This window comes from Anneissia japonica, unplaced genomic scaffold (genome assembly GCF_011630105.1).
Source record: "Anneissia japonica isolate Jap-2015-1 unplaced genomic scaffold, ASM1163010v1 scaffold17858_len82487_cov107, whole genome shotgun sequence".
NCBI classification, from domain to species: Eukaryota; Metazoa; Echinodermata; class Crinoidea; order Comatulida; family Comatulidae; genus Anneissia; species Anneissia japonica.
This window is the reverse complement of record NW_022715787.1, coordinates 63097-74752: the sequence shown is the minus strand read 5'-3', so window position 1 is coordinate 74752 and position 11656 is coordinate 63097. Positions and strand designations below refer to the sequence as shown.

At 34.8% G+C, this 11656-nt stretch overlaps 1 protein-coding gene across 1 annotated transcript in view; it reads right to left on the bottom strand.

Moving 5' to 3' along the window:
- Positions 1-11656, bottom strand: part of LOC117109366 (tenascin-like) — a gene marked incomplete at its 3' end in the record, with an annotated part of 41353 nt that overhangs the window by 4016 nt on the left and 25681 nt on the right. The window contains exons 6-10 of the mRNA XM_033251677.1: positions 5843-5977; positions 4467-4616; positions 3707-4018; positions 821-888; positions 415-658 (exon numbers count right to left, since the gene is read on the bottom strand). Coding sequence (XP_033107568.1) covers positions 415-658; positions 821-888; positions 3707-4018; positions 4467-4616; positions 5843-5977 — 909 coding nt within the window. The remainder of the gene's footprint in view (positions 1-414; positions 659-820; positions 889-3706; positions 4019-4466; positions 4617-5842; positions 5978-11656) is intronic.

The window sequence follows — 11656 nt, the reverse complement described above, 5'->3', positions numbered from 1 at the left end:
GCCCCCACCCCCACCCCCACCCCCTCCTTTAGGAAGGTTAAAAAAAAAGAAAAAAAAGAAGAAAGAAAGAAAAAGAAACAAATGATCGCCAAAATGCCTCAGAGGTTATTTTAGGGCGTGTAGAACACAAAAAGTTTGCGGGGAATGCACTGGACCCCTCATGAAAGTGTTATCTCGATCTGCACCACTTCCGGCCCCATTTTTGGACATCTCTGTATCCGCCCCTGGGGTGGCGAAAGATACATTGAATGAATTATTTATAGGTATAACATGCGGCTTCATAGAAAAGAATATATGTTGGTTAATCTTGGAAATTCTATTGCAATTATACAAAATTGAGATTTAAGCTCAATTTAACACAAGTAAATGTCTGTCTCTTATACACATAGATGTGTATAAGAGACAGACATTAACCTGAGGGCGCTGATTGTACCGATATTGGCTTTCCCCAATCTCCAGTAATTTCTGCATTATTAACAACTCTAGAGTCGACGTGATAAAAAACACATCCTGGTGATAATCCTGAAATGTTGACTTCTGTTTGTAAGCCATCCGTTGTGTTGACAATGTCATGTTCATTTCCATTTTTGTTTTGGTGTCGCACTTGATAACGAAGTATATCATCGCATTGGATTTGCTCGGGAGCATTTGATACAGGCTATTAGAAAAAATATAGGCGAAAGCCTTTATAAAATGTCTTTAATATCTTAATTTAAAATTACTTATTGTTAATTACAGTAGTTGTTTTGATTAATTGTGAGAATAGGCAAGGATCAAAATTGGAATCATTGTACAGTAATTGAAATAGGCATATACTTACCTTCAATTTTAAGATAATCTCATTACCTTTAACTGTTGTCGATTCTATTTCTGGCTCTTCTAAAGGCTCTTTAAAAAAGAAATATTGTACAGTATTTATAATTATTGAGGCTTTAATAAAAATGTAATTATAATATAATGGTAGCACAATAACTCCTAAGTTTATACAATAGCTATTATGCTGCATGTGCTTATAGCTTATGAAATGAAAACAAAAACTATTATAGGCCTACACATTACTAAAACCTATAATGTTTTCTGTAACATGAAACAATCATTATGAGAAACTAGAACACAGCAGCATATATCAAGATTTCGACACATACATGGTCCCATTGGCGGCATTCACTTTGTGTTCAACCTAGCTGGAGAAATGCTTATTGTTTTGCTAAATTGCGTTAGTTCAAAACTTCAATTAGCCGTTTTTAATAAAATTCTAAACATATAGAATGACGTCATATTTAATATGTATAGACCAATATTTGCTCTTCAAGCACGGAAATGACTGAAGTGTCGTGCAGAAAATCCTGTGCAAAAATTTTCAAAAAATAGGATAGAAGAAAAAACAAATCAAACAAACCAATGGCTAATGCAAGAAAAGTCAAACATTACATGTACAACTCCATAGAGCTTTTTTGCCAATACACCCGGAGTTTGAGGCCAAACGCCGGATGTTACATAACAACCATTCAAGATCTACTAATCCCTGATAAACTCAGCAGGCTGCCAAGGATTACACTGAATAAAATCAGTAGTTAATGGTGCTTACTAGACCTCCTGACTGGGTCTGGAAGGGGATTCAAAACAAGGAAACAATTTACACAATAATATTACCGTTAAAATATAACATTTCAAAAAAAGTATTTTTAATTGTAACAAACTTGAAAAACTCCCAAATCCCAAATTGCTCCATTTGTTGAGGAATTTCAGTTAAGAAATTAACAACATTTGAGGCAGTGAATCGCGATTTTTAGACATGTCACCCGATTAAAAAATGCTCCTCATCTTAGAAAGTAAAATGAAATTTCTATATCTGTAATAACGATGAATCTTATAGGCCTAGCCTAAGTCCTGGGGCCAGATTTATCAAACTAGAAATCAGCTTAATTCGTCTTAAGTCCATTTTTTTGCTTAAGTCAAATTTATCCATATTGCTTATCTTAAAAATTGCTTAAAATTAGAAAGTCGATTGTACGTTGGCGCCATCTAAGACGATTTTTAAGCCAAGATTTTGTTAAGAGTGGGTAATAAATCAGCTTAATATATTTATTAGGGACATCTTAACTTTTTTGACTTAAGACATTTGCTAAGCTGAGATTGATAAATCCCGGGCCTGGTTCACGGTATGTATACAACACAAATTTGCATTCATATAGTCTGTAAATACCAGCTGTAGTAACTTTTGGCGCACAGCTAGCCTTCCAGTTTGTTAAGTTGAACGGCATAAAATGTCTGTATTGTAAGACTAGCAACTCTATGAAGCACGAGTACCAATAGGCTGATTTTATTGAATGCAACTAAAGCATAAACATATACATTTGATAAAACAACCTTTATTATTTGAATTTACGTGGATTTTATGCATAAAACTAGTTATTTTATACCAAAATTAACTGGAATCTTGAATAAACAAGCCCGGAAACAAGTCCATTGTTTACTTGGTGAAAATTTCTCGTACAATATGCCTTTAAGATAGTACAGTATAATAAGTATGAAAATGCACGCCATCGTGTTGGGATTAATATTTCGACGCATGTTAGTATCAGAAATGATGAATAATTTCTCAAATCTACAGGCGTCGTACTAAAAAACAAATTATACCCCGTTCCAAATCGGACCGTTCCAAATCTCCCAATACTCGCACCCACATGTGGTTGATCATCCTCTTGAGATTTGCTTGAGTTAAAGATGACAACGCATTTTAATCAGTTATCTCCCTCGTTATAATTATTTTATAACGAATAAAGCAGATTTCAGATTTGTTTTAAATTACTATGTTAAATTTTCAACAACAATACAGTATATGTCTCTCGATTCGGAGGACCTACTGTAGAGGAGAATACATCTTTCCACACAGGCCTAATGCCAACGGCTAGCAAAAATGTGAGGTAAACATTCCGCCGTGGAGAGCGGTGCGCTAGCAGCATATACAGATGATAGGCATGGCAGATTTTATTTAGGCCAGCGTGCCTTACTTTGAATGTCGATGTACCTTCAATATTTTGATCTTTATTCTGAAGAAATAGTAAAATATTGATGATCCTTTCTTTAGCAGTCGGTCTATAGCTAGGTCCACCAGCGTTCGCGAATTACACACTCAGGAATGTTGGCCTAGGGCACGGCCGTCGCTATGTACTGGGTCTGTTATCTTTATTGTTTAAACTGTGATCGATTATAATGTAAACTGAAGAAATTAGAAATGTCTTATTCTAATAGGCCCCTATCACTTAAAACATAAATGATTGTAACTAACTAGTGTACAACACTTTATAAGACGACGTTTTCAATGGCTAATGATCTACACTGCCTATAGCCAGTAATAGGAGGAACACTTCAAATCTTGAGCAATTACTCATATCAGCAATGTCTTATTAGCATTGGATGATAAAAAAATGAAAAAAAATCTCTCTATGCAGTTGCACATGTCATGAACATTTGAACAAAAACACTGACTTAATCAGTGTTAAAAAATCTGAATAAAAATCAGATTAAAAAATCAGGTTAAAAAATCTGAATATTACTTTGGCACCCTTGTCCCATGTAATCAATCGAACAAGATGACCCGGATGTACAATTCCCCGTCTTTTTGTCACATTCACCTGAATCGCTTTTTCCGCTAATTCGGGAAAAGGCAATAATTATATGATCAGAAAGTAATTGGTCTTACTTGTGCATATAGTCTCTGCTGATCCATGTTCACTAGGTGGTCCATCGGTTTCTACGCCGCCAACTAATCTTGAGTGTTGTGTGTAGAATTCAACAGTTGTGTGTAGTGTAAGATTGTCGATGATATATACACCATTTTCAGTATTATTAACTGTAGTGAACGTACTTGTCTGTGATGTTTTATACCATAGCTTACATCCAGTAATAGTCCCTGTTCCAAAGTCTTGAACTGGATCCCAGCTGCAGGCGGCAATCTTTAGGGTGGTTGCTGTTTGATTCAATTGTGTTGGCGGTTTGCAGCTGTAAGGTAGTGCTAATAATAATAACTCATTATAAATATATATTTTAAATATAATTAGGGTGCAGGGGGAATTTGGCCACCCCCCACACCCTTTAGGAAGGTTAAAAAAAAAGAAAAAAAAAAGAAGAAAGAAAAATAAACAAATGACCGCCAAAAACGCCTCAGAGTTTATTTTTGGGCGTCTAGAACACAAAAAATTCGCTGAGAATGCACTGGACCCCCCAGGGAAGTGTTATCTCGATTTGCCCCACTTTCGGCCCCTACTTTTGAACATCTCTGGATCCGCCCCTGGGGTGGCGAAAGATACATTGAATGAATTATTTTAATAGGTATAACATGCAGCTTCATAGAAAAGAATATATATTGGTTAATCTTGGAAATTCTATTGCAATTACACAAAATTGAGATTTAAGCTCGATTTAACACAAGTAAATGTAAATTTTAAGACGTATATCGTTACCTATGCTGCAGTCCCCTCCAGCCCATGCTTCATGGCATCCATTTTCACAGCTTCCATCACGATAACAATCAGCTGAGTCTTTACAATGACATGGATAGTTACACAACACTCCAAAGAAACCAGATGGACAGGACAGGCCTGGCAGTAATTCTGCAACAAAATGTGACATCATTGTTATCTTTAAATGTTGAGTCAAAAGGTATTAGTTAGGTCTAAATTAACTTTTTAACTATTACCAATTATGTTCACATGTACTTGTATTTTGAATTATTCGACTTGATAATATTCCTGTCCTACATGTAGATTTAAAAATGCTCAATTCCTTTTAAAATCGGCCCTAACAAACTAAAAAAAAATAACAGTTTTAAATTACGCGACTATAAACAAATATTTTTTTTTTTTTTTTTATTCATTTCAAGACACAATAAACATTAACAGTTACAAAAACGAGAAAAAAAAAACCATTGTAACTGAAATTAATACAAGACGATTCAATTTGATATAAAAAAAATAAGGAAAAAAAAAAAAATAACAAATATTTGTTTAGAAGTCATTTATTATTTTTTTCATCATGTTTAAACACGATTTTTTCTGACCCTCTCTCCCATGAAAGAAATATTTAAAGAAATACAGTATGTAACATAAGATCATATTTTTATCTTTTTCATGAAAGAGTACATATGACTAGACTGTGGTCAACCTCTCCTCCCTCAAAGCGTATGTTTTTACTCTGTAGAAAGGATGAAATCATGTGTATTTCCTTAGCGTCCCCTTCAATTTAGGGCCGACTAGGTATTTTTTTATTGAAAATCAACAATTTGCACACAATTAATAAATGAATCGTAAGCATAATAGACAGTCATTACACATTCACTTTGTTTTTATTTATTGTATTTAACTTTTTCACTCCCTAAATTCTCATAATGTGAGTTTGTTTACAAGGTATCACATTTTTAAGAGGGCTCCTGAATATCAGCGTGCCTACTTGGTAAACTGGGTTACCCTCTATTAAAAAACAAATCCTTCAAGTCCATTCAAATTATTGGTGGTCAGAGGTTAAACAAATGAAATTTTAATGTAGCCTGGCCGTACCTTTTTAGCCATATGTAAATTAAGTGTTCTAAATAGGAATATGAGAATATGCTTATTGTAATACGGTAGGCTATTAACTTTTCAATTGAATTAAGTTTAGTGTGGATGCAAGGTACAGTATAATTAAAATATTTAATTACCTTTGTTGCCTATATGTAAATTAGTATTTCTAATAGGAATATTAAAATAAGCTTTGTTTTTAAGTAATTACAGTATTACTATATTTTAAACAAAATAAATATGCTATTACTCATAAAATATGACAACTAAAATCTGAATATTACCTTGACACGCTGGTCCTGTGTAATTAGTCAAACAAGATGACCCGGATGTACAATCCCCTGTCTTTCTGTAACATTCACCTGAATCGCAATGACATACTTGACGGCAATCTGCTCCATAGTGATTGTTAGCACATGCTGTGAAATAGTACATTTTGGGAAAATCACATTGTTTGTCGATTAGTACCATACAGTATATTAAATCTTGTATAAACATATGTGACGAGCGACGGTGTTTATTTATCTTTTTCAATTAAAATACCCAGTATGCAGAATAGACCCTTATTGCTGTTACTTGTTTGTGTCCTGGGCCTGTGCAAAGCATTTTTATATAACTGTATTCATTTATCCATGAGTTTTGAATTCCATTGCTCTGATTTTTTTAAATTTATTCATCACACTCTCCCATTTCATAGGTTCGACAACGAAAATTAAATAAAGCCTGTATATATATAATAATAATATAATAATAATTTCTTTATTTAAACATGGCAAAAAAACCCAAATTCAACATAGAAAATACAATACCAAAGAAAAATTGTAAAAAGTTGTTCTTCCTTGAGTCCGTGGTTCATTAATTAACAACAACAATAAAATTAATAATAATATTAATAATAAAAATAACAAAAACAACAAATCGTTAAACAACAATAATTATATAAAAGTTAAAATTCATCACAATAAATATTATCAGTAATATTATTAATAATAATATCAATATTAATAACAAAAACAATAACAACAATAACAGCTGAAAATTACAGATAAAAAACCCTACTCAATTTAAAATAAAACATCAGAGGACACGAGAATTCTCACAAAACAGTATAAAAAAACAGCAAGATATAAGATTCAAAAAGGTAACTCACACAGAATTTCAGAACAAAAACACATTTAAACAAACACGAAAGTAAGCAAACATTACCATCAGTTCATAAAAGCTTTAAAGATGTATTGTCCCCTGCCACAAAAAAAAAAAAAAAAAATTCCCGTAATAAACCCGCCCAACATCGCAACAGCACACAAATTACCAACCCGTGCACAAAAACTATTGAATTAAAAAAATGATTTTTAAACCAAAAATTATAATAAAAATAATAAAACAGGCAAGCAAACTCCAAAAACATTTCAATGATTCTTCCAGCATTTAGCAAGGGACAATACATCTTCGAAATTAGGAATCATTCAATTTTCTTTTAAACTCGCGGAGACATTTTGAATTTTTCAGTTTTTCATCAAAAGAGTTCCACAATGCAGCACCTCTGCAGCTAAAACTTTTTTGTTTATATTTAGTTCTTGGAACACTAATATCAATGTTATTTTGCGACCTCATGTTGTATTTGTATTCTTTTTTAAGTAAACGACTTGACAGATAAGATGGCGTTTGATTGTTTAATATTTTATACATAGTTACAGCTTCATTAAATTTTAATTTTTCGTCAAGATTTTTCCAACCAAGTTGCACCTGTAATTATTTTTGCTGCTCTATTTTGCAACACTTGGAGTTTTTGCCTGAGAGATGCAATGCATTGGCCTCATATAATATTACAATAGTCGAAGTGAGGTGCAATGATTGACTTATATAATATGCATTGGATATCACGTGGAATTACATCATTGGATTTTCGGAGATAATATAAACCTGTTTGAACCTTGTTTCTTACTCTAAGGACATGTTCGTCCCATGAAAGATTGGCATTAATCATAACACCTAAATGTTTGCATGAAACAACCCTTTTGATTTGTTTACCCTTTATATTGAAGCATACATTATTTGATATTTGATTGAGTTTTTGAGTCGATCCAATGATCATACATTCTGTTTTGGTAATATTTAAGCTAAGTTTGTTTTGGGCAAGCCAATCATCGATTTTAACGAGGTCGGCATTTACTTTTGTGGTAAGATTAGGTATACATTTGGATGTAAAGTAAAGTGCTGTATCGTCAGCGTACATGCTAATCTTAACATTATCTACACAATTTGGCAAATCATTTATGTATAAAATAAAAAGCATCGGTCCTAGAATTGACCCTTGTGGAATACCACATGTGCTTTATTTCATGTCAGACGAGATGCCGTTTATAGATGTTATATGATTTCGTTTACTTAAATAGCTCTCAAACCATTTAATTACATTAGTATGAAATCCAAAACCATGTAGCTTATTAATTAAAATATCCGTGTTTACAGTATCAAACGCCTTTTTAAGATCAATCATTACCAATCCAACGTACAAGCCATTTTCAATTGCATTAATCTAATCTTCAGTGATATTGATAAGAGCACTAGATGTAGAAAATTTAGGCCGGAATCCAGACTGATTTTCATAAATTAATGAGTGAAAATTTAGGTATGGATATATTTGATCAAAAACAACGCGTTCCATAATTTTTGAAAAAAATGGCAAAATTGATATTGGTCTGTAGTTTGACTCGTCTTCGCGGTCACCACCTTTGCATAAAGGGTAAATTCTTGCTCTTTTCCATGCTACTTTAAGAAGCTTAAAGGGGGAGGGGGTGAAACGATTAATTTTTAATTTAAAATAGAGGGATGGGCGACCACAACGACGGTGACAGCACTCGATTTTGGAGCGCGGTATTCGAAAACGAGGCTCGTGAACTGGGTCCCAAAAAAAAAGTGGTGCTACAGGATTTTGAGCTAGTGTTATAAGATAGGGAATTTCCTAAAATGTACCGACTTTCAAAGGCTTGCATTCGGTAACCCCATAAAAAATCGTGTCAAACTTTAGATATTCCAATGTAAATTTGGCCGTTCTTTTCATTTATGGGTTTTCACTTATGAAAATGTTTCAATTATGTGTAAAATAACGATTTGCCCCAGTTTTTATTTCGGAAATTTGCACTAGACAGGGAGTCAGCTGATTCACTCAACCGTAACGAGCTGGTAACGACACTAGCCAACTGATGAGAATGGTCGTCACTAGCGGAAAATTGAAAAATTAGGACTGGCGAAAATATTCAATAATAATAATAAATTAAGTCGAAGGCATTTTTGAAGAATGAATCTTTCAAAAAGTTATGTTTGCTGGTTTGGATAAGGAAGTCTTGGAAGTGGTGATCTTAATAGTGGCATTAAATAGGTTTGTTTAATACCAACTTGTCTTACCTGTGTAGGCATAGCCTAGCATTTAGTGCAGTACTGTATGTATGTAGAGAATACGGAATACTATACTGCCTGGCGCGACCTAGGCCTAGGCCCCTAGTTTAGGCCTAGGCATACAGACTATAATAATAATAATAATATTTCAAACATTAGACAAACAAACAACACTATTTAAAATAAAGTGCATTAATTTACATGTTAATTATTAGATCCATGGAACTATCTAGGACCTACTACTACTACTACTACTACAGCATTACTAAAATGCCAGTTTATTCGTCGTAGAATGTGGATGATAACTTGAAAGCTAGCTCAAATTTGCGCGGAAAATGGCTTGGAAAAATGTGCACAGAACTTAACTTCTGCATAACCATAATACATTGGCAATGGTTATATACAGTATTCAGATTAATTCAAAGACTAATTTTCGGCATTCTTCTTAGAAATATAACCACCCGCCTTAGGCGTGGCCCTGCTGGTTCCATGCTGGATCAAAAACTAGTAGAGGGTCAAATGTCCATTTTGATGGTCAAAATACAGGGGCATTATTATTACTGTACATTAGAAAAGATTGAGAAACAAGATAGTCTATTATACATATATTGTTATTGTCTTCATTTGTAATTTTTAAACTAATTTTTATTTTTATATTACAAAAAAGTATATTAATGAAATAATAAATTCTATTCAAAATAATTGTTTAGGTCATGGAGTAGTATGTAAAGTGAGAGTTCCCGCCCACCCCCCTATTCTAATACACTGTAAATGCTAAACCCCTATTCTATTACACTACACAGTGTATAAGAATAGATGGTCCAACTTTTAATACACTGTAAATGCTATGTGTAGTGTATTAGAATAGGCGGCCCAGCTTTTTCCTGACTACCAAAATGACTCAATTGACCCCGATGATGTCATCAAAAAAGGTCATTTCCGTGACCCCGATGACGTCATCACGAAAGGTCATTTCATCAATCGATCACGATATCTAGACTCGTTTCCCGCTTGCAGCATCTTGAGCCAATCTCGTTTTTAGCGAGTCGATTGCACTTTTCCCCTTGGCAATCGCATCCTGCTTCATCTCTTGATACTTGCGATATTCTTCGAGGACCAGTTTAAACTCTTGATCGCTAATTACGTTATCCTCCAAGGCGGCGGAAACGATGCTATCGATCGTGCCCAGTTTGGTCTTGCAGATTATCTGCACGGTTTTGTGTTTTTCGCTCTTTTTCTCGAGCAACTTGCTCAGATATTTTCCGCCGTAATTTAACCCGCAACAGACGGCCGCCAACGAACCGAGTCCGATGGACAAGGGTCCCATCACGACCGTACTCGCAACGCCGATTGCACCTGCGGCGGAAACGATAGACAGGGTATTCAGACCGGTATCGATCCAGTCTACGATGCTCTGAGTCTTTTTATATTTTTTGTATAGTTTTTCTCGTCCCACCTCGTCGTTTTTAATGTCATCCAGCATCTCGCTAATCTTGCTCAATCTAAATTTTTCCGCCTCGAGCGGTACCGGTTTTTCCGCCTCGAGCGGTACCGGTTTTACCGCCGGCGACGGGGTCGCTACCGGTTTTACCGCCGGCGACGGGGTCGCTACGTCTGCAGCTATTTCATCCATTTTTTAATTACACCACCTTTTTAATTATAGTCTCGATCGTAACGTATCCACCTCTATTATCTACGAGTTTGTTTTGTTCGTCCGTCACTTTAAAAGTAAACCCTTGAATCATTCCCATTTGGAGGGGCTTAAAAGTAAGAATTTTTCGAGTAGAGGGCTCAACTTCTCCGAGTCGCTTATCCAGAACGTTAAGAGTATCGAGAATAGAGGACGCGCGCCCATCTAAAAGAGTGCATTTGCTCGATAGTTCTTGGAGGTGAATGTGCATCCTATACGGGGTGTTACGGCAATACGACGTACCGTTGTAAATTTCTCTAATCTTGAAATGCGTAGTATCCAGTTTGAAGAATGTAGCCAGCTCCGGGTCGAAATATATTATAAATTTTTCGGTGCTTCCCTCTGACGCTTTAAATCTTAACCTTATTTTACCGGTGATTCTATCCAACAGCATATAACCAATGTACGGACTTAGAGCATCGTTATTTTTTAAAATGTTTATCATTTCTTCGCACGTATAAAACCCCGGAGTAATTGATAATAGTTTCCGTCCTTGTTGGTAAATTTCTTTGTCATCATGCTCTACGATGGTATATTTAAAAACGGATAAATTTCTTTTCACGTTGAAATATCCAACCGTTCTGGTAATGGATTTTAAAGCAATTTGCATATTCCCCTCTCGGTTATCCAACGGATACTCGAATCGGTTTATAACTCCATTTTTAACGTTTGTATTGATACAATGCATTTTATCTATGATGAATATTATAAAATGGAGTTTCAGTACACAAACGCGAAATACAATCCGAGTACCAAGTATTCGATCGTCGATAAAGTTACCAATCTCAACAAGCATCAGATTGCCGTGTCGGATACCAGCGAGTTTGAAGTGGTTTTTCCCAACATTTTTGCCCGATACCTCATCAGGATCACGCCCGACCAAGTAAAATCCAGGTGGGGTGACATTTCGGCCGATCGAACCCGAGGGTTCTGGCAGCAAAAACTCGATATAGCATGGAGGGAAAAGACTATGGGTTTCTTTCAGAACCAGCTAAATTTTGCCCTCTGG